Source organism: Conger conger, chromosome 9 (assembly GCF_963514075.1).
Source record: "Conger conger chromosome 9, fConCon1.1, whole genome shotgun sequence".
Taxonomy (NCBI): domain Eukaryota; kingdom Metazoa; phylum Chordata; class Actinopteri; order Anguilliformes; family Congridae; genus Conger; species Conger conger.
In genome coordinates this window covers 37,900,239-37,923,603 of record NC_083768.1, presented here as the reverse complement: position 1 = coordinate 37,923,603, position 23,365 = coordinate 37,900,239, and the positions used below count along the sequence as shown (strand labels likewise).

The 23,365-nt window shown below is 41.7% G+C and overlaps 1 protein-coding gene across 2 annotated transcripts in view; it reads right to left on the bottom strand.

Annotated features, from left to right (window-relative positions):
- The window catches only part of LOC133136504 (cadherin-18-like), a 77,981-nt gene extending 55,051 nt beyond the window's left edge, over positions 1-22,930 (bottom strand). The window contains exons 1-2 of one of the 2 annotated variants that reach the window (XM_061254053.1): positions 22,730-22,930; positions 9,871-10,340 (exon numbers count right to left, since the gene is read on the bottom strand). In XM_061254053.1, coding sequence (XP_061110037.1) covers positions 9,871-10,098 — 228 coding nt within the window. In that variant the 5' untranslated portion in view covers positions 10,099-10,340; positions 22,730-22,930. The remainder of the gene's footprint in view (positions 1-9,870; positions 10,341-22,729) is intronic. The other variant, XM_061254054.1, reaches the window with a different exon arrangement.
- Positions 22,931-23,365: the final 435 nt, after the last annotated feature.

The window sequence follows — 23,365 nt, the reverse complement described above, 5'->3', positions numbered from 1 at the left end:
CTAAAGCTCCTGACCCGTATCTACGTGGATGTATGCATTGCACTGCTGCCACACAATTGGCTGATTAGATAATCACATGAATAAGTTTAATAAAAGGTTTAATAAAGTAAAAATGTTCCTAATAAAGTGCGCGGTGAGTGTATAAGTAGATATATTTATGTGTGGATATATACATTTACTATACATTTGTGATAGGTCTCTTATTTGTGGATCATGTTACACGCATTTTTGAATAATATTCGACTAATCTCTCTCCATATTACTCATACAATTAGCTTTTTAAAAGTACTTGGTAAAACCAAAAGCACAGTCACGATTACGGTCAACGGCACTGAAAATTCCTGTCGCACCATCCATAAACAACAAAAGTCCCACTAAAGGATTGATTAAAATCTTTAAAAGTTATCTACAAAATGCTATTGCTAACGAGGTTAAGTGCTTCGGTGGAAGATATAACATATACTCTCACCTTTGCCACAGTGGTGGTGGTGGTTGTGTGAAAAGCAAACCCTGAACCACAATGGATGATGGGCAATCTTACAACAAATGACTTCTCCACCTGTTACAGGCAAATATGCAACTGCCCCTACTGTCGAGTATTTTTTTTCCCAGCCAGCAAAATTCTTACCGCAGAAGCAAACCGGCAAATGAAACACTGAGCCACTGTACAAATACTGAGAAAAAGTAAATCCAATAACATGAATGTGGAAAATTATCTTGAACATGAACCTTGGGGTCCATTTCTGCCTTCCAGTGATGGCAACACGCACGTTACATTGAGGCATCACTGCCATCAATGGGCTTAGACAATGTATCAAAAAATAACATGCAAAATATCTACCACTGACTTGTATACTGTGATTTGATATAAAAGCTAATGGCTAAAACTATGCAGACCTAAAGTCATCACAAAGTCAGCGTGCTATTATGTGATGGCACTGGTATAAATGAATAAATGGAGGGGGGGGGTGTCTTCTCAGAGCATTATAATTACCCCAGGAAATAAGAGGGTTGCTTTGAAATACCATTATCTCTGCAGCTATTAATCTCCTTTAATCATCAACAGATTAATGGTGGTCAGTCCATTTCCTCTGCCTGCATTAGGACAAAGTAAACCATTGATGACCCCTAAATGAACACCAATGTGAAGCTCAAGAGGACTGATCAGGACCTGACATTATTTAATATGCACGCCCAATTCATTTCTTAACAATAGGTTAGGCCCTCCATAAAGACGCAGCAATCTTGCGAGGGTAGTTCACGCCGCTTACCCTGCCCTCAGCCTGTTATCATGCAAATGCTTTAATTAAAGCCGTCGTGAAAAACAACAATACAAAACACTTTGAGGCAGAGGGGCTTGTGGGAAATGGTGAACTACTCAGTTCAATTTTTTACCAATTAACAGGGATGACTTCTAAGCAAGTCTTTGTCTGCTCGCAAAGTTCATCAGGCTGTCAAACCAACTAATGCTCATAATTACCCCCAGACCAGCAAAGCTTTTTTTTTTTGCATGACCATGTTAATGCCTTATATTTGAGATTCAGAAGTCCATTACATGTCCAAATGAAAGGCTTCTATTTTTGTTTCTCGACTACTAATACCAATGGAGGATTGGAGAACAAAGCTTGGACAATTGTAGCTAGGGAAATAGACATGTAACTAAAATATTGCAGTTGCACTGCCATGTACTGTCTGATCAAGGTCTTTAACTAAGTCTACTTCACGATATATCCAGATGCATGAATGTATTGTCTGCCTAAAACAAAGAGACTCCTCTGGCGTTGTCAGGTTCCATGTTTCTGTATTATTTTTCTTATTCATGTCTGGTTTTCGTTTACATTCATTGCTTATTGCACTCATCTTCCCATGTGATGTCTGTGTCTTTATGTAGTTCTGAGCCCGAGTCACTACCCTGTCTGCGTGATTCACTATTCAGGTGTTTTTGGAATTTTCCAGTTTCCCACGATTCCTTCTCTGTCTCGCTTTACTTGCTTCCCACTTTCTCTCCATTCATGTTTGTAGATAGCACTAATCAACTAACCCCGACTAACAAAGAATTTGTACAGTACTAATTATATTAACACACTAATATGTTTGTCTAACTAACCAACTAACATTCACTGGTTTTGGGTATAGTTTAATCATGTAACTAACACATTAAAATTCTCCCTATTTCTGCACTGCTGTAGCTCCACCTCCCTGTTCTATCTCTGATTGCCTGCATTAATTCTGCAAAGTGTTCGCACCTGTTCTCTAACTATCACTACATTCCTTATGTCTGTGCAATTGTCTGCTCCCGGAGCCATTTGTTTTACATGTGTGTCCATATGAATCCAGTCCCGCGTCTTCCTCCCTTGTTATTGTATGATTGCCCTTTCATGTGTCTCACCTGATGTCTACTTGTTAGACCATCCGCACTCCCATGCCCCACCTAGGTTGTCTCATTCCCCTGTGTATTAAAACCTGTCCTTTTCAGTTTCTCTTTGCGAGTTTGTCTTTCGGTTTCCGTTCCCTACTCCGGTTCTAGCTTCCTGTGCCCTGTGCCCTGTTATCTGTATTGTTTCTGCTCCATTCTGCACTGTTCTGTTTTAGGATTTTCTGCTCTTGATCTCTGCCTAGTTTTTTTGACTCTGCTTTCTATTTTTGGATTTGTACCGTTGCTTGTCTACCTCCTCGGTTTTTGAACTCAAACTACTCCCAACTACTCTCTGTCTGCCTGGATCCCGACCATAGCCTATTTGTGGATTACGTTTTGGATTTGCCCCTTGTCATTAAAGCCAGCCTGATTCTGACCTGAGTCTGCGTTTGGTTCCTCTGTCCCGAACCCTGACAGGCGCATTGGTTGGCTGCGGTCTGACTGACCCCATTTGTGTATAACACAGGTGTCAGGCCACTAAGTCAATGACTGGCTGAAGAACCCACACGGCATGTTCTCAAGGCCTTAATTGGCTGTTGATTGGAAGGAAAGCAGGAATAAGTGCAGACACTGTGGTCCTCCCTGACTTGATGAGCGACCCTGTGGTGCAGTGACTTCACAGCTCAGTTGGTGGGCCGTATTGCAAAAATGTTATGAAGGCTGTTTGTACACATTCCAGATCCACAAACAGTACATGCCAGCATCCTCCCAGATTGATGGAAGATGTGTCAGTTATGAAGCAGGCAAGTTGAGCAATCCCATACAGTTCATTCAGAATGAAACCTATTAGTATTTGGAGCAGGAATCCAAATAGATATAGATAAATGAAAAACAGCTTGTTTGAAACAAAAGTAAAAATAAAAAAAATGAAAATATAAATATACAAACTTTCTAAAAGGCAAAACTATTTCATGAGGAAATAGAAGACACATAATGGGGGAGAGAGGCGGCACGGATGGTGCAGTGGGTAGCACTGCCGCCTCACAGCAAGGAGGTCCTGGGTTCGAATCCCCATCGGCCGGGGCCTCTCTGTGCGGAGTTTGCATGTTCTCCCCGTGTCTGCGTGGGTTTCCTCCGGGTACTCCGGTTTCCTCCCACAGTCCAAAGACATGCATGTTAGGCTGATTGGAGAGTCTAAATTGCCCGTAGGTATGAGTGTGTGAGTGAATGGTGTGTGTGCCCTGTGATGGACTGGCGACCCGTCCAGGGTGTATTCCTGCCTTTCGCCCAATGTATGCTGGGATAGGCTCCAGCCCCCCTGCGACCCTGTTCAGGATAAGCGGGTTCAGATAATGGATGGATGGATAATGGGGGAGAGGGAGAGATGTACTGAACAGATAGAGAGGAAGAACAATGGGCAATTTTGCTTCAAGGTTCGTGCTAGATTCTATGACGCAGCCGTGCGTCGAGTAGTCACTGATAAAGCTCACGTTAGCATGGTCAGCTAATGCAGTGCTACAGGGCAAATGGAGAGGAAACACGCAACATGTGACTGCAATAGCCGAGGCTGTTCGACTGCCACACTCCTTTCAGCTCAGATGTGAGGGGACAGCAGAACTGTGCACCAATCAAAATGGCTGCTTATAAAGAGCTGATTGAGTATCGTGCAGGTAAAGACTTTTTTTGTTGCCCATAAAAGTGTCAACTTCAGAAAGAATCAGAAATAGCATGCCAAATTGTTTGTGGATTGACATTGGTACTGTAAATCCAGGTTGAGGACAAATATTTCTTCCCCATCCATTTTTTAATTGCAATGTCATTTGAATGCTCACATAGAGCAGAAAGATAAACTGTTATAATTATGTCTTTTTACAGCAGTCATTCCAGTGAGGTCTTACCCTCCATCTTATATGTAGATGATATCTACCTGCAAGTAATTCCCAGTCTAGTAGCAGCATGTAGTATCAGGGCATACAGAGGAACAAGCAGGGAAAAAGGAAACTAGACTCCAGGATTAACAGCTGGGTTTGCTGTTTCAGAATTGAAACAAAAAGGTGTGGGTAGACACGTGGCTCGACATTAACCAAAGCCTAATTTCACACAGATAGTTGTGTTCTTTTCCCTTCAGAGTGTAAATGCACACCACTTGCTAACAAGAAATAGCTTAGCAAACCCGGTAGTACAGACATAACGTGCAATGTGACCAGCTTAGATGAACAGATGAGCCTGTGTCTGCCATTAACCTGTATGCTTTGCCTTTTATCCTGATCAAAGATAAGCTGTGGCCTTTTCTTTTCAGTCCCTTATCTGGGTTTCTATGTGATGATGCAATTCCCTCTTGTTTTATCAGCCCACCTCCCATGCTGACAGGATAAAACATCTGTCCTGCTCCTGTTGACAAGTCTTAATAAAGAATAAAGTGCCCACTGCACTGCTGTTGGAGCCAGCTGTGGTTTCTGTGGTGTGCATTTACTTTGCAGTGGTCCGCCAGTGACAGGACCATCCACCAGCTACTTCACATTCTCTTAATAGCCGACCCTCATCTGGAATGCCTGGCATTATCTGTCTGAGAGTGGACCACTGTGGTGCCGATTCGCAGAACACCGGGGGACAGACCGCTATGCCGTTAAGGAGGCTGCTCGCGGGCACTGCATGATCGATGGCTCGGTATAATGTTCAAATTAAAGCACACCCTGTTCTTTAGTATACAAACAAAAGCAGCAATTATTCTTACTGCAAAAGAGAAAACCGTCTTGTACAAAAGGAAAACGCCCTGAGACTGCACCTTTCATAGCTTGCGTCTGGTTTCAATGTTTATTGCATCAAAGCAAATACTGGAGATTTTGTTTTTGAATATGAAACATTGCACTGATTGGTTAGCTTTGGCATGGTGTGTGATTATTCCAGAAAAAAGGTAAATAAAATCATTTTAATGAGCACAACATATCGCTGCAGCAAACTGCAATATCCTGAATCCATTAATTTTTTCTTTCTTTTTTAATGAACAGATATCACCAGCGCTGTGCCAGGCTGCCAGTCGACTGAGAAATGAGAGCACGATGGCAGATGATGCTACAACCCTTGTACATTTGCGCCTTATCATTAATGTGATTTGTATCTTATCCATACAGAGCAATGAATCTGACAGAGGCCCCAACTGTGCCAGTGTCTCACAGTCGATCATGGTAATACAGAAGTAATGTTACTCCCCAAAAGCAGATATATAGCTGTAATTCCTTTTTTCCATTAAAAATGAAATTACCTCCACCAACAAAGGCGGGAAATGTCATATATTCTACCGAGCGTAGAGCATGAACAAACATATCTTGCCCCATCTTGAGGGGTGAAACTTCTATTCGCTGAATTTTCAGAAGAAGACACGGATTGCTATCTACCTGACATTTTTAAACTGATTTTGCGATTTATAAAAAGAAAAAAAAAAACCTTTGGGCTGTTGTGGTGTCGTGCTGTTTCAGTTCCGTGCCTCAGCATGTAAGGAGTCCTTGGAAAGATACAGCTTCTTATTCAAAAACCCCAAAAAAACATCAAAAACAGCGACTCAGTGACAAATTTTTGCCAACATTCCCTTCAGATTTGTTTCACAGCGTAGCATCGTGTTTTCCATCTGTCTTACAAATTACCTCAGGACTCTCCGCAGTTTCATAAGGAACCGTATGAATACCCCTGGGGTGGGGTGGGGAGTAGTAGGGAGGGGAGCATCTCATGGGCTGTTTTCTGTCTTGTGTTTGAATGATTTGACTGAAGCCATTGGCTCGGAGGGATCATGATAGTCTAGATACAGAGGAAATCCCAGGTCGAACGCACACAACTTGTGAATCTGATTACTACACTTTACCTTTCCTGTCCCTGAATGCAATATCTGTGGACTGGGTATTTTGATAAAATAACAACTGTGCCTAAGGGAAAAAAAAGTCAGTAAATAAATGAATAAAAACTGCATCCTAAATTGGCCTGCACAAACTGGCAACCATGATACATTTCAGAAACAAGCCAGCTGTTGGCTTTTGCTGCTGTTTTACTGTCAATCTGAAATGGGGAAAACATTAGGATCTGCACTCATTTAAATACAGTTAATTCTGCTATCCGATTTATTGGGCAAAGCTATTCCTGTCAGCAGGAGGAGAAGTCATTTTTAGCAAGCTTGCCCATAATCCATTGTGGTTTAAGGTTTGCTTTTCACATAACCACCACCCGGTGGCAAATGTGAGGGTATAGGTTATATCTTCCACCACAGCACTTAACCTTGTTAGCACTGGTATCTTGTGTATAACTCTTAAAGATTTAAATATATATAGTGGGACTTTTGCTGTTTACGGATGGTGCAACAGAAATTTTCATTGCCGTTGATTGTAATAGTAATCGTCGTTTTTTTATCATTCTACTGTCTAAGTACTGTTTGCAAACCTCACAGTAACTAAAGTCATATGGAGACCAGTAAAGGCCAACAACATACTACATCAGAAATGTATACCGTAAATCCTCAAATTGTGTCCAGGATTCTATTTGAAGCCGGGCCTCGGATAATAGCCAGGGGCATGGTCAATTCGGACAAATAAAGGCCGGCCCCCAAATATAAGCCGGGGTAATATTGCCTACCAGTAGGGCTATCAGTCCATGAGCACTAGAAGACATTGTTTCGATGAATTTTACTATGAAATAAAAGAGCTCTTCTTAATATTTTATATTGTTGGTTGGTTTAATACTGTTGCCAATGAACAGTCGTTGTCCTACACCATGGGTCTCCAACACGTTACTCTCAAGCTACCAGTCGCTTGCCGCCCCCTTCTGAGTAGCTTGCCAAAGGCTGAAGCAGTATACATTTAAACACAATTGTTGCCGCGAGGCATTCCAGCCTACGGATTTAATAAAAAGTAAATCAGGCAAAATTAAAAATTAACTCAATTTAGGCTACTTGACTACGCAATAAGTTTTCCATGTATTTACAGCACAGCGCACGTTCAATGAATGAATGAAAGCGGCTGCCTTGGCTCTCAATAAACAGACGGGTGGAAATCCCGACACTCTTTCAACTACATAAAGCTTAACAGTGAACCATCAAATACCCCCCAGATTTCAGTGCCCATCAGTCCCAACATTTAGCAATAGAATCAAACAGTCCAAAAGTCAATTCAATCCCAAACCAAAGCGAAAATCATTTGATAGCCTACCGGTATGCTGCTCCAAACGAAACGTATGTCTCACAATAAAACGCACTTTAGGAAAAAAAGATCCTTAAGAATAAAATTCTACAACAGAAGCCTAATAAGAAATAAAGGCCTGCCTCAAATACAAGTCTGTCCCAAATAAAGGCCTGTGCTTTGTACAGCCTAAGTAAATAAAAGACCCCGGCCACAATTTGAGGATTTACGGTAGTTGAATTCACGTGCACACACAGTAGTCTACATTCTAAAGCCCCATGGCATGAAGTTATCAAACTTTATAATGTATTGCTTGTAATGTTACATCCCAGTCTGGCTTTAGAAGCAAATACCAACAGCTAACGTCAGCTAGCTAACTTGTATGTATAACAAACATTTGGTTTCTGAACGTTAAGTTAATGTTTGTACTGACAAGCAAACGTTAACAACATCCACATTTCTATAACACTACTATTTCTGAATACATTGACTTACATACTTTAAAGTGCATTCTGGACCAGCTCCACCCTGCACCACACATTTACAACTCTCGGCTAACTCATAACCAGTACCAGCTCTCTTGTAGCGGCACGTAGCAAAGTTGTAAACAGAGAAACAAAGTTGTTCCAGCTGATACAGAGACCATTTTAAAATCAGAAACAGCTTAGCTGCATCGAGATGGCAAAGTCTGTCTTTGAATTATGCTCAAGCTTATCTGCATATTGCAGTAAGTGCTGGGTAGATTTCTGTGGTAGAAAGGAATTGTGAATGCATTCGGTGAGCCTTAAAAATATGAAAATATGGAACGAGCATGGTAATTATAGTTCATATTCACTGAAATACAGATAATTCTATTGTAGTTTTAAACCATATACACTTAACTCCACACTTAAGAGTAATGAGTAACGACACATGTTGCAGAAAGTAGTGGAGTAAAAAGTAGGATATTTTACTTGAAATGTAGCTGACTTAAAGTAATAGTCTCCAAGAATGGAAATACTTTAATAAAGTACAGATACCACAAAAGAGTAGGCTACTTAAGTACACCAGTGGTTACAGTCAAGGCGTCTATCTAACCCTCATCATCCCCCTTGTTATTTCTTTCTTTTTTGTATAGTCACATATTAATATAGAACTCTGTACTTTGTAGCTATTCAGTGAACATGTGAGTGAGCGTTTTTAGCGTTATGTTTCATATTCATTGAAATACGGATGCAATTATTTTTGTTGGCTATTACAATTCAGCGGGGATACCACTTCTGCTGTTCCGCTAACCTCACTGACAGGCTCATGAAAGACTTAAACCTTGCAATCTAAGCCTACCAATACAAACTTTAAACTAACAAATACAAGTGTATCAATACAGTTTTTACAATATTAATGCACATTATTTGGAAATGGGGTTGTGTAACAATGGGGTTTGCTACTGAATCATGGGTCAGACACATTCCCATTTATCCCACTTATCCCCCCGCTATCAATACCTCTTTACCATTCTCTGGACGGTGGCGGTACTTCTTATCCTACGTAAACACTAGACTTGTTGATCAGCATAAGACTTGGCTCTCATAGGATAATTCATGTCTAGAATGATCTAAATCAGAAAAACAAAGAGCTTGTTCAAAATTCTGTTATTGCAAACCATGAAACTGAACAAAATGGAAAATGTAAACTGCTGTGGGTTTACTGTATTGGAAGTTTGTGAGGGACAAAGTGAGGTTTCAGATTGGTTTCCTTCATTGTCTTCACACACCCCACCCCTGCCAGACTCAGAGGGAGTACTAATGTGTGTTTGGACTGTAGATTTCAAATAAATGCATGGCAAATACATGCCTGTGTGGTTTCTCTTACTGAACACTCACTACATATAGCTACAGGTAATGTTTGGACACTCCCTACGAGTTGGTCTTCAGCGTATTGTATAGACTCCTCCACTTAGCAGTTTATTCATGTTGAGAATGGGAATAGCTAATACCCTTCTTGGGTCCCTGAGCCGTTGTCGGATATACTGAAAGTAGCTATTCCTGCGACCTCTGAAATAACTGCAGATATCTAGCCAGCTCGTGAGTCATGCACATAACAACCAATATGACATGCGGTGGGACCAGCAGATAGTTCAGAGAGCAAGTTACAGTACAGGATTCCTTTAGCAATCAAGGGTAAATTATAAATAAACTACTAAAATGTGATATTAATTAAATTATTAAATTGGAGTCTATTATAGTTATTCATTGGTTGATTTATTGGCTTATTGGTCTCCCCACAGAATAAATTAATTTGTTATTTGTGATGTACAGCATAGGGTAGTACTGGCTCCATCACCAAACGCAAATAATAAATGTTGAGGGACCCTACCTTTCCTACGTACTGGGGGTCCGGACCAAAGTGCTCCTCTAAAACGAAGAATTGATTCCAAATCCAGCCACGTTTGGGCCTGTGGTGCACCTCCTTCTCCCCATCCGGGAGCTTGGTTTGGTTCCTGGGCACCTTGCTGGGGCTGTGGTGGCCTGTCCCGTGCCCTCCTCGGACCACACAGAGGCAGACGAGCAGCGGACAGAGGCAGGAGGAGGCCGTAATCCTCATGGTAGCGCTCCCTGGGCGTTTAAGCGCGAGGGTCCCGCGGGGGGTCGCGCTGAAAGGCGCTAGATCCTGATCGGGAGGGTCCGAAGAGTTCTGCCAAGGTCCATGGTTTCGCTGGCTGACGTGTGGAAAGCCAAGCTGAGTTTACATTACGGAGTGAGTAACGGCAGGGGTAGGAAGGACGGCAAGTGAGTTTTCTCAAGAGTTTTTACCACAGTCTGTCACAGGTGCCCATCTTCCTCGTCCTATGGAACAAAAGGGGAAAAAAGAAACGCGTGGTCATGCTATGCTGACAGCCCACAACATTTCAGATTGCTTCAAAGGCCCCTACTCAGTCCAACTGCTGCACAGAATTTTTGAGACATTTTGCTATTTTTCACTGGGTGCTGTCATAGAAAAGAGAGAGGGCAGAGAAGGTGGTTACTACTACAAATGGTCAAAATACAGCATGGATTCCACAGTAGGCTGTGCCCTGGTCATCAGTTTAAAAACTGCAGTATTAGAGAGAAGACATTTCAAGGGGCAGAGGCCATTTTGAAGCTCAAATCTCTCTTTCTTTTGTTCAAATGCAGAGCAAGTTACTGTGCATGTGTGTGTGTGTATTTGGTATGCAGTTCTCAATGAGGTTATTCCACGCAGTGCAGTAGGTATGACATTGTTGATCAAACAAATGTTCCTGAAAAAACTTGCTTATGAAAATTTATTTTAATTATAATTTTTTTGATGGGAACACAGTATTCTTGTTATGCATGCTGAGAAGGTAATTTTCAAAATGCACGTACTAAGCAATGAGCAACATGAAGTTTTCTAGGGCACTCCGTTACATTGTGGGAGGGGACATCATCCAAAACTGAGCCCTGAATAATATTTCAGCACTGATCACTTTGATGTGTTCAGATGCTTCACACCTACAATATATCCTCTGATATCCCTTGGAATAAAAATATATTCTGCATACTTCCAGCAGTCACACACAAACACATGCTTTCATATTTGCTTTTTATGCATTTTGCACTTTCCTTTTTCAGAAATGTTAGAAATCTGAGATTAAGAAGTGCGCTGTTGACTGAACTTTAAGTTTCACTGTGATTCAGTCCTTAATAATAAAAGCATCTTAGCAGACTTCTAAAGAGACTTTAAACACAAAATCCCCTTTTCAAGAAAGTATCACCTGAAATGCTATTCAAAAGTACAGATGGCGGTATGAGACATATTTGTCACCCCATCTGCAGCAGGGGAAAAAAGAGCAAAGGTGCATAGTCTGATAAGGGAGAAAAAAAAAACCAACCTTTGCAGAGGTGTGAAGGCTTTAAAAAAATCTGTATTATATCCAAACTCTTTTTTGTAATACAGATTCAAGCATAACAACCGAGCACAATTTCAGTCTTCAGAGAGCTGCTCCGCTTGTGTGACTCTCTGAGCCATTTTCTGTATTTTGTGGGAGGTTATTGCAACGCACCTATCTCTTAAACTTTGCACAGCTGAAAGGAAATTGTGTAGATAAATAAATAAATGAATTAGTCTGCCTGGGCCTTCTTGCCAGAACTATTTGATAAGAATAAACAATTTAAAAAATGATACATATTTAATGTTTGGCAAAATTGAAATCTGTCTGCTGACATTTATTTTGCTGTCTTCCTATTGAATATACTGGAACATGGAAGCAAATAGGAAGCCAAACAGAGTAAAAAAAGCAGAGAACCAGAAGCAGTTGGGGTATATTGGCTATGGGTGTTTTTTGTTTTGCATTGAGGGAAAGAACAGAGTGCCTGGCTGCATTGGGTTTTGTTGCATGAGGTCCACTTTATCATTCCAATTTTAGCTTCTCAGAGCTAAACCCACTTATGGTCCATAGGTCAGTGGTCCCTGTCCTAGCAACAGACTTAATTACTTGATTTGGGACATTGATTGGATGGGGACTGCTGTTCCAGTTGTCAGTGGGCTATTGAAACATCCGTCTTTCAGAGGAGACCGTTCAACCAAGGTTTTGACTTAGTAGTCATTAAAGATCCTGTGGCTCTCACCACTGGTAGACATGTTCCCTGGTGCCCTGCCCAGGTTCCAACTCCGGCTGTCTTAATCAGGCTAAATATCCCCCAGTTTATTGCCGGCTTAATAATTGCTTTCTTTGCTCTCGGGCTGATGTGCACAGAGCGTTCTGGTACAGAAGTATGGCTGTTTATCACCAGGGTGGGCTCAGCACATTAGGAGGATTAAGGGAGTTCTTCATTGTGAAAGTGTGTCACTTGTGTCGTGATAGTGTGGGTGATGGTGGGTCCCAGTCGTGATCCATTATAGTCATGGTTACCTGTGGAAGTCTATGCAGAGATCAATATCAGCACTACCTTATACCTTATTTTGAGACAGGGTGAGACAAAGTTACAATGTTATAGCTTTGTTATAGCAGTCCATGTCATACGTATGTTATATTTGCCTGGGATCATATCGGTAACTTAAAGCCCAGTCTACTTGAGACAAGAGAAGACAAGACGAGAGAAAGCTCAGAACTATGCAGTCTACACCGAAGCACCAAGTAAACATATATAAACAAATGTTTCCTGTTCTGAAACCAGTCTACAACAAACAGACATCTTGAGACGGTACTTGACTTGGTGAGAAACACTAGCTGATGAGAGCAGACGTTCTAAAACTGGACAGTACACACAGTGAAGACTTTCTTTAAAAAACTTTTGAAAAACCATCACGTCTCGTCTCAAGTTGGCTAATTTGTGGGATCTAGCCAATGAAAAGGAGTGATCATTGAGGTCTCAGAGTCACTTCTTAGTGGGTGTCTGACTGCGTGAAATTTTATTTTGTTAAGAATACTCAGCAGCTATAATACAGCTTCTCCTCCTATATTGTAATTATTTGCATGGGTGTGCTAGGATTAACAGTGTCATTGTTTCACACTGGGGTGGCTGTTCTGCTTCAACTCATTTTCTACACAGGGCAAGTAATGACACTTCTTCAAGGATTCCAATTGTAGGATTAATTACAGAGTCTTCACATTTATTTTTCCCAATTAATTTCAAATTAAAGAGGGCATAATTCTGAATTTAGCCTCATCACCTTAGAAAATATTTCTAGCTATTTTCATGTGCCCTCAGTTGCTGGTTTGATGTGTGTAAATGAACCGTACTTCAGTAATTGCAATTTATACAGTACAGTCCGCAAGTATTTGGACAGGGAAACTTGTTTTGGGTTCTATATTCCCAACATAGTGGATCAGAAATAAAACTGTATGAGGATAATGTTCAGTTTTAATTTTTGCATTTCAACATCCATATTGGGTCCACTTTAGACATCAATTCATTCATTAGTTCATATAAAATAAAGCTAACCAAAGGTATATAGCTGATTCCAGGTATGGCATATGCATTTGGTATCTGCTACTGTTCTGTCTGGTAACATGAGGAGCAATGCTAATGCTAAAGCATGCCTTTATACAGCTGAATATAAGACATACTGCAGCCAGAACATTGGGTGTGTCAAAATGTAATTTTTGATGCATTGTTGGGAAGGAAGCACACTTGGTGAGTTCAGCAATGGCAAATTACCTTGTAGACCGCTGAAAGCCACTGTATAACTGAAGTATATTTTCAATTGTGAAGATAAACTTATTTACATCTATACAACTGACCAAGAACACTCTCTAGGGTGTCTTCATAGATGTGTTAAACACTACCATAAAGCCGTAAAAATAGGCTACACCAGTTTTCACAAGAGGAGAATTACTGGTAAGGATCAAGAACAGAATGGCCAGGTTAGAGTTTGTTTAAAAAGGATATTGGCCAACATTTTCTGAGCAGATGGGATGAGTATTAACCTGTACCCACAGATGGGCTGTATTTATGATACATGTATTTAAATTCGTAAAATTTGAAAGCCCTCTCCAAAGGCCAGGGCCATGGCTTTCATTGCATGTCATTAAGCAGCGCTGCTTAAACATTTTTTACGCTCAAACAACCCACCAGCTGTCTTTTTAACCCTTCACAAAATCTATCTATCACTAACTAATCAGCAAACTAGCTAGTTAGAAAACGTTTTTAAAAAACCTAGTCTACTAGCATTAAATAACTATAACCAGTCTCTCACTGCTTATCTTGGAGATAAGGGCACTCAGTTGTTGATCTACGCTTGGTAGGTATAACTACTACACAACTGTATAATACAAGTTCACAACTTAATGACATTAAAATAACAATTTTGGTCCCTCTAAAATGGAAGAATTACATTCAGTGACCACTTGATTAGGTAGACCTGTATGCAAGCTTGTTAATGCAATTATTTAATCAGACAGTAATGAATCATGCATCTCTGAACACACAACATGCAAACCTTGAAGTGGACAGCAGCTGAAGACCAATAAGACAAAAAAATAAGTGAGAAATACCAAATGCTGTGATCACTTATAGTATATATAAAAACGGCTGCAATTCCTCCATGGTTGGCCCAATATAGATACATATTCAGAAAGCTAACAGTCTGCACTTTAATCTCATATTTATTGTTGCATCCAATCCAAAGTGCTGGAGTACAGACCCAAAACAACATACATTTTCTCACTGTCCAAATACTTACAGACTGCATTGTATTTGTGGTTGTAAATGATGTCATGCGTAATTGTCCCTCTGACAATAATCTGCAATTCAAGTTCTAAGGGTTATCTCCTCAAACATTCATATGGTAGCATTTTTTTGGAAAGTGCATGGATGCAGATTTTCAGGAAAGGGCTGGGACTCTATGATTGTCAGCATGCCTAAGGTCGAATATGTTTCTAGTCTTACACAGTAAGAACATTTCCTTGTGGTATTAAAGGAGGCATTATTTGCAGTAGCAGTTGTGTATGCTAACACTGAGCAAAAGCAATAGTGGAGCAGCTAATATCAGATAGAACAGTGTTTGTTTTATGCTGCTAGGTCTTAGCCTGTATGACTATGCTTTAAGACATGTTTAATTAATTAACATTTGCTGTATCATTAACCTAGCATTCTCAGGATAGTCACATAATCAATAAAACCATTTGTAACATGTTCATGAATCGCTAAGCATGTGCATTGCATAGCTAAATATTTTAAATGACATGATATCTTTAACTTCCTCTTTGCGGAGGAGGATGTATTCACGGATCAGGAAAATGAACAGAGATTAAACACATCCCTCCTGTACTGGTGGCTGGTGGGTTGGACAAGTGAGGAGGCAGAGAGAGGATGTTTTACTGGGGGGGTCCAGGGCATGCTCCCCCAGAAGAAAATATTACATATTTGGTGTAATCACTGTACAATGGTTCATTACGGCTACTGTTTTGGGGGGATATAACTCAACTGCAATGCTGTATTATAAAAGCCAGATCCCTAAATAATTGAGATACATTGGTGCTACGAAAAAACTTCCAACTTTATTTTTTTCTTAATGCAAAATATGCACATTGCTGCCCAATATTTGCTCTGTACTGCGAGTGAAAATTATTCTATTTTCCATTCTTTTCCAATTGAATACAACCTTGTCATTAAAAATTATATTATCAGCATAACAATTTGAGTGAAAAGTTGAATCTTTGAAAAAAATGACATAAATTTCAGAATTTCTTAGTATTTGGTATGTCCACCTTTTGCTTTAATGGCAACCTGCACTCAAGCTGGCATGGACTCCATAAATCTGAGCAAAACTGGATAATTCATGTTTTGCCAGCATTACTTGACAATGTTGAAAAGAACATCTTGTGATGTTACTGAATGCTTGGCTTTTGTCAGTCTTAAAATACCCCCATAATGTTCAATGGTGTTGAGGTGGATTCTCAGGCACTCCTTGCTCTTCTTTGGTCTTCAAGTAGTTCTTGCAAAGCTTTGATGTAACTTTCATTTCTTTTGGACCCCACTATATATGGGGTGATCTGTGTAAGAATTATAGACCCTTTTAATTTAGTTTTGACAATTAGTCATGTGAGTATTCTGCTACTGTGGGGATTACGTTCCATTCTCTTGGTTGTGCTGCATGGCAGTGGAGAGCCTTTCTGTAAGTCACAATGTATGCCCCAACTTGAGCTTATGGATGGCATTACAAGATACATGATAATCACATACATGACACCTCTTAAGTCAAAAGTGTTTTCTTTGAAATGGCATGTATTCTGTGAATCTCTTAATGACTATGATTATATTGATATATTGAACAGAAATATAAATAGCATTTAGTGCAGTCTTTTTGTGTACATCCTAACTTGAAATGAGGAAAGAACTATATGTATACAATAAGATAAAATTAAATTATATAAATGATCTCTCAGTAGGTGATGATTATGTGGCTAATTGCCATGTTTATTAAGTAGATCTAAGATTTCAGCTTTTTCGAGAAAATGATTCACCACTTTAAGCAGTAGCCTATACTGAATGTGACTTGGTTGATGCATTATTAATTAAGGTTTATAGAGCATCGCTGATTAATAAAAGTTTTAACTTCACTGATTCTATATTCCTCATAGGAGATCACCATGGCTACAGTTCATGTTATTTTCCCTGTATGATCTGTTTTTTTTTTAGGGATGACATAGACTATTTGTTTTAACTGATACAATAACAGGCCAGTTTTATCCGTACTGATAAAATATCAGAATATCAGTACAGTTCTTTTCTTTTTTCTGAAACAAGCTTAAAACCAACAATGCAGTTTGCAGTTTGGGATGTTTCCCCATGTACTGTAGGAGGTGACACCATTGGGGAGAATTCCTTATGAGTGGGGGGAGGTGGGTGGGAAGGTGGGTGGGAGCTTGTAAAATTGCCCTGTGTGGCTCTCTCTGTCTAACCATATGCAACCATCTCCCTTTTCATAAGGCTAATTCACTCCTTCCTGTTTCTCCTCACATCATGTGCGGTGGACACACCACCAGCAGCCCGCTCTTTGATCTTCCTATGACTGACAGTCTCGAAAAATGCATTTAAGCAGGCATAAAATGAACCTTGATCTCTGCTAGCCATTGTAGACTGTAGTTACTGTATCAGCATAGGGACCAAACTCCTTTCCCTATTTTCATCTCATGCCAATCTCAAAGAAAAATCTGGAGCACTTGACTGGATAGTGATTACGTTACTCTGTTCACTTTCCTGGCTCCGTTTCGCGAATCAGCGGGGATGTGCAATTTGTGATTCACTGGACTTCATGGGCTCCCCTCTCTGCGTGCCGATTGGCTGATGTAGATCTTGGAGCCTGAGACTGTTTTGAAACAGCAGGGGAGTGTGTGCTTGCATTCCCTACACAGTGGTGAATGTTTGGACCCCATTTAAACCCCAGTAGGCATGGAGCAAGCATAATTTTGAACATGAGCAATTTGTACTGGATGAAAAATATGTAGATATACAGTATCCATAAATAGTAGTAGAATATTTACATTAGTAGTTAGACTGCTGTTACCATGATGATTCTTCTTACTACTTGTAAATGTGTTTATAGTCCAGCGACAGAGTGTCGCTCGACTGAAATCAGGGAACATTCATGAAAGTTTGTTTTCCCAACCTAGGCAGTGGTCGTTGTCCTTAGCAAAGTATAAACACACTCCAGTCGCCCAGAGCTTAAACCAAATGACGCTGAACCCTTGGACTTACATGTCCAGACCAAAGGACTGAGGCCAAGCTGACGGTCTATGGTTAGGGAGATATACGTGGCCAGAAACGCAGCAGGGCCTCACAGAACAGCGGTTTCCGAGGCAGCGGCAGCAACCCAATGCTGAGAACGGGAATGGGTGAGGTGGGGCGGCAGGAGAATGCAGATAAACCCGACCACCCCCCTTCCCCGTGACTGTGAACCGTGACCCACACAGACAGAGTCCGCAGTCTGCCGCGTCTCGTATCAGCCCGCATGTGCCAAATCAAAAACGGAGGACCTGCCTCACGGTCACGGCCAACGGTCATGGCACAGTCCTCTCTGCTCCCTCCGTCTGGCTTCTGTCTGACACGGGCTTCAGCACAGTGCTTTTAGATTTAGATTTTCAGCCCATACATAAACCAAATAAATACCATCCTGACATAAGCTTTCCTTTTTATGCCTCTCTCTATCCCTCTCCCTCAAGTCTCTATATCCTCCTTTCCATCTTTCTCTCTATTATTCTGTCTCTATCACTCTTTATCTCTGTTACTCTCTCTCTATGCTAAAGATGCACACAGAGGAATTCAAACACCTAGAATCAAGACTAGATACACAACTGAGAGCTCTCTTATACCTGTACCATGGACACAGTTGAATACACCTGATTAATCAAAAACACGTGCAAAGCCATTTGTCCCAAACATTATGGTCCTCTGAAATTACAGGACTATGTATAAAAACTGCAGTCCTATTTTGTTATGGGGAAACCAAAAAATAAATAAATAGATAAATGCTTTAATAAAAACACTTAGGTGCACACTCACTTAAAGGTACAATAGGTCATTTTGGACTTCTAACGGTTAAGAGAGGAATTGCTGATGAAAACACGCCCAAACCACAACACTGTTTATCCCTCCCCCTTCTCTATAAATGCACTGACATTTCAACCAATGAGCTTGAATTATTGTACAGCTATACAATGTTTTAGTATGGGGTGTCAGTCCGTCAACTGTATATTTTGAAACCAGAATTTAAGGACTATAAACACAGGCTGAGGGTGAGTCAACATGACAGTGAGCCTTTTTCAGTGATAGGAAGGGATTTACAATGGTCTTGTAACAATGTTTTAACACAAAAATCTTACATATTGTACCTTTAAGCACATGTGTATTGTATGACTACAGATCTAAAATTGTGGAGTACAGAGTCAAATCAAGAAGAGATGTGTCTTCGTCCCAAGGAATTTGAGCATACTGTATATACTGTATAAATGAATAATATTTGCTGCTGGATGATGTACATGAGATGGGGGCTATATGTAGAGAGGTACATATATGCTCCCAAGACACTCATGTTGCTAATGCATTTCATGATTAATCAGTTTGGATTCGGGACTAAAAAAAGGGACCGCCTTAAGGCAGCTCTTGATTATACATTAAAAATGTACAGAATAGTTACAGTATAGTTTCTGGAAAGTGTGTGTGTGTGTGTGTGTGTGGACATGCGTGCAGGCCTGTGTGTTGGCCTATCATGTATATAAGGATGCATATTTGTTTGCTCTCGAGATAGAATCTAAAGTGAAACCTACTTTCAGCAGGTACTAGCACAATCGTGTAACAAATCCATTAATCTATATGGGAATGTAGAGACGTATTTCAGGCAGGCAAAGTGTGGCTGGGGGGGAGTGGGGGGTGGAGGGGGGATCAAGGTCAAAGTAAATGACGTCCATAACTGCTTTTTGTCTTCGCCTAAAGACTACAGTCAGTAATAGCCTGGCAATGAACTGGTGTAAGTCCCAATGAATTATGGGAGAGACCAAGACACCTGGGGCATAATCGCTCCAACGGTGAGCGTGCATCTAACTGCTCCGAGATGTTCCGTCTGTGAGGTTTGAAACCCCAAGCCGGAGACACCCTCAGGGGCACTCTAACAGCCACTGCTAGCTGGGGAGTGAGCAGGCCTCTCCAAATGGAACACTCCATCTTGCCTCTGCACTCAGTTTAGTGTCCCACAATCCCTCAGGTGATGGCTAGCCATAAAAGCTACCAATGAATCTAAGCTATTAGCCTAACATGAGAGACCACAGATGAATAGACAACTGAGTCCAAGCCTTTTTGAGCCTTACATTTCTTTGCTCTAAGTCATGCATGTTGTTCTAATGGATGCTTCTAATGGCTAACATTTCGGAAACAAACTCCTGGAATCGCATGATGTGGAATACAATGCCTATGTAATATGATCTACATATTTCGAAAAAACAAACACTTAATATTTTGTTCTACATTTACTGTAACATGATTATATCATTCATTCATCAATCCATGCATGCATGCATATGACTGTATGTCAACCAATGCAATTAAATATATTATTCAAATTTATATTCTTTATCATGATGTGGATGTAAAGTGAAATTCATTGGCAGGAGGTAGGGTGAATATCTGTGACACATGCTCAGTAATGTATATCTTTTTTCCCCAAGGACTTGTCTAAAGAGTTCAATTCTGATGGATTAAGTCACTTACATTGATAGGTTTAACATCTGACTGTGAAAATTATTCCAGTTAATGAGACTGCATCTAATCCACTGTCAGCACTGCTGTAATTCGTCCTGGGCTCCTGATAGAATGCTTAAGGATAGAAGCGAGCAGCACAGTAGCCCCGTCTCGAGATAAAAATGACAGTAAACTGTTCCAGTTTTCTGGCTCTGAATGACCCGCTGCAGAAACGGCTCTTGTTTTCACGCTTGAGACGCAGTGGGACCTGGGCTTGTTAGAATTCAGATGCATGAGACACCAAACAGCAGATATTATGAATGCACTGCAGACTTTAAACACATCGAGAGGAGACACGGAAAAGGATGCTTCCTCCCTCTCTCCAGCTCGCGGCTGAAAACAACCCAAATTCTAAAAGCTTTATTTGCACTTACTGTCACTGCCTTAAGAACACATGACAAAACCATTTGACTTCTCTCTTTTGAAGAACCATCACTTCCACCGGACTGCTGAAGTAAAGTATCTGTTTAGTGGTTTTTTTCTGCTGGGGCTGGGGGAAGCTGTCAGAGAAATCTCTACAAGCAGCAATCCCCTCTGGACCACTGGCTGAGTGAGTGACTCCCACAAAACAACCGCAGTACCGCATATGACCGCTAGGCGTTGAGAAAAAAAAAAAATCTTAATAAAGCTAGACTGTCCTGCATACATAAGAAGGAACAGGCAGTTTGCACATCTGTTCATTTAAGCCTGTCAGGAAATGTAAGCTTTCACAGGAACTATGAGCTGCAGGCACACACACACACACACACACACACACACACAACCACACAACACACACACACACACACACACAAGACCAGATGCTCTGCTCTGCCACTTACTGGGTGTAACAGGCATCAGAGCTGCTGTACAGAAAACATGCAGATCATAGAATACAGATCAGCTGCCAGTGGGAGAGAGAAATACATGCAACATGAGCCAGGGACCAGCGTTGAAGCCTAAACACATTTCTTCTTCCAAGTATGGAAAAGACAGTGGGGCCAGACACAATGTTATGACGAAAAATCAATGCAAAAGCATCTTGGTCATGTGCTGTGGCCCGCTTTGCTGGGGGTATAAAGTTTCTTGTCTGCTTCCAAATGTCATGTCTATGTTTCTGTCTGGTTAGCCTGAATGCGATGTCTGATTCGAATTCAGTTGCTGTCACCTGTATTATAGGGCCTCTTAAAAACACAATACGACTGACCATGGCTTTCCAGGCTCGAGTATAAAGATGTCAGTCTCCATATTGCAGATTCTGATTAAGTGGCTGCAAAGCCTACAGGTGAAAACACTGCAGGTTCTCAGGAGATATTCTCAGCCATATCAACACTCTGAAAAGGTGAGAATATACTGCATGTCTTCAGAACAAGAACAGAAACTGGGAGGACTCCAATTACTGCACATTATCAACTTATCGCTGTCTGGGGGAGAAGATCTCATTTATGCCTCACGCTGGCTGTGGCAGGGCTGGGTCTTCCCTGTATTCCTGCTTTGTGTTATTTTTTATCTTTTCTGGAAGAACCACCCCCCAAGATGCATCAGTAAACATTCCCATGAAGGCACATTCAATTCCCTGACATTGAAATAATTATCCCGAGAATATCTTGGGCCAGGGTGGGGGTGGTAGTGGTGGTGGTGGGGGTGGGGGGGTTTGGGACAGGGGTTTGGGAATGGTACACGCTTGCCACTCTGACAGATTGCATTAGTGAGTTACTGTAGCACGTTCACCTCTAATGCAGGACTCGGCAGCCCCGCATGCGACTGTCTTTAACGGGTTTTGCGACGGACGTAATGAAAAGGCGCAGGCTGAATGCATCTCAGGAGTGCACCTCAGAGGCGCTGGCGAGAGCTCGGAGATGAGACTTCGCCTGAAAGCATCGTCCGGACAACACCCTTGCATGGCACATTAAATATTAAAGCGGGACCACACTTCCATGCAGTGCGATAACACATTTTGGGCACAGCACTTTGACCGACCGAAAGCAGCGCTTGCACGAAACTGGACTCATTGCCATTTTGTTGCAGCATTCGAAAGGCAGTATTCTGTTTCAGTTTCTAACAGTTTCCTTGCACGTTAAGTACTCTCTGTGCCTCGTTTGGCAAAGATGCGTTTGAATATCGAGGCTGCAGAGACAGCTGGTGGAGGGGACACAACATGTCTTTTCAGAAGGAGAAAAAAAACACAAAAAAACAGCCCGATGCCAGAATGATAAACTCTTTGCGAGGCATAGATTTCACTGTCATCTACTTCCTTATGTCTGATCTTTGTGGAAGCTGGAAGTGCCCTGGCTGCAGACGGCTGAAATGAACCCAGCAGGTGCTCGCATGCGTCCTGGATGCCTGTCGCAACACGCAGCGCCGAACACCCAGACCCGTTTCACACAGAGACGCAAAACTCAAGCGGAGCGCGGAGCGGGGCGGGGGGGGGGGGGGGGGACCCGAGAGCAGGGAGAAAACACACGCAACGGCGGTGGCAGGAATAAGAGGGAGAAGCAGAAGAGGAGGAAAGAGCGCGTTACCTTGTCTCACTTGCACTGACAGATAATGAGGCATTTGATCTGAGCGGGATGCTGAGAGTGGGGTCCTTCTCTCCCATAGTCCAGCACCTCCCCGTGTCTCTCTCCGCACGCCGCTGATCCCAATCCGCTGCTCAGGACTCCGCTTTCCCAATCCGCTGGGCTGCCGCCGCACGCCTGCTGCAGCTCAGGAGGGGAGCTGTGATTGGCCAGCCCCGTGCGCGCACGCACACACACACACACACACACACACTGCAAGTCTGCCCTGCTTGTCTCTCTCCCTCTCTCTTACTCTCTCTCTCTCTCTCAGATACTCTGAGGTGGGCTGCTCCGCTCAGTTTTCATTCCCCCTTCTCTCTTTTACCCTCTACCTCTTTATCATTTTCACCTTCTACCTTTTTATGCCTCTCTCTATCCCTCTCCCTCAAGCCAACCCTTTCCATGCCTCTGTATCCTCCTTTCCATCTCTCTCCCTCCTTCTGCCTCCATCTCTCTCCCTCCCTCTCTCACTCACTCCCTCCCTTTCTCTCCCTCTCTCTCTCTTTCAGGAGGAAAGCTAATTAATAAAAGGAGCAGGGGAGGGGTGGAGTGAGGGCATGTGTGCGATGCAGGGATGAGTAGACGGAGGTGTTAGCCCAT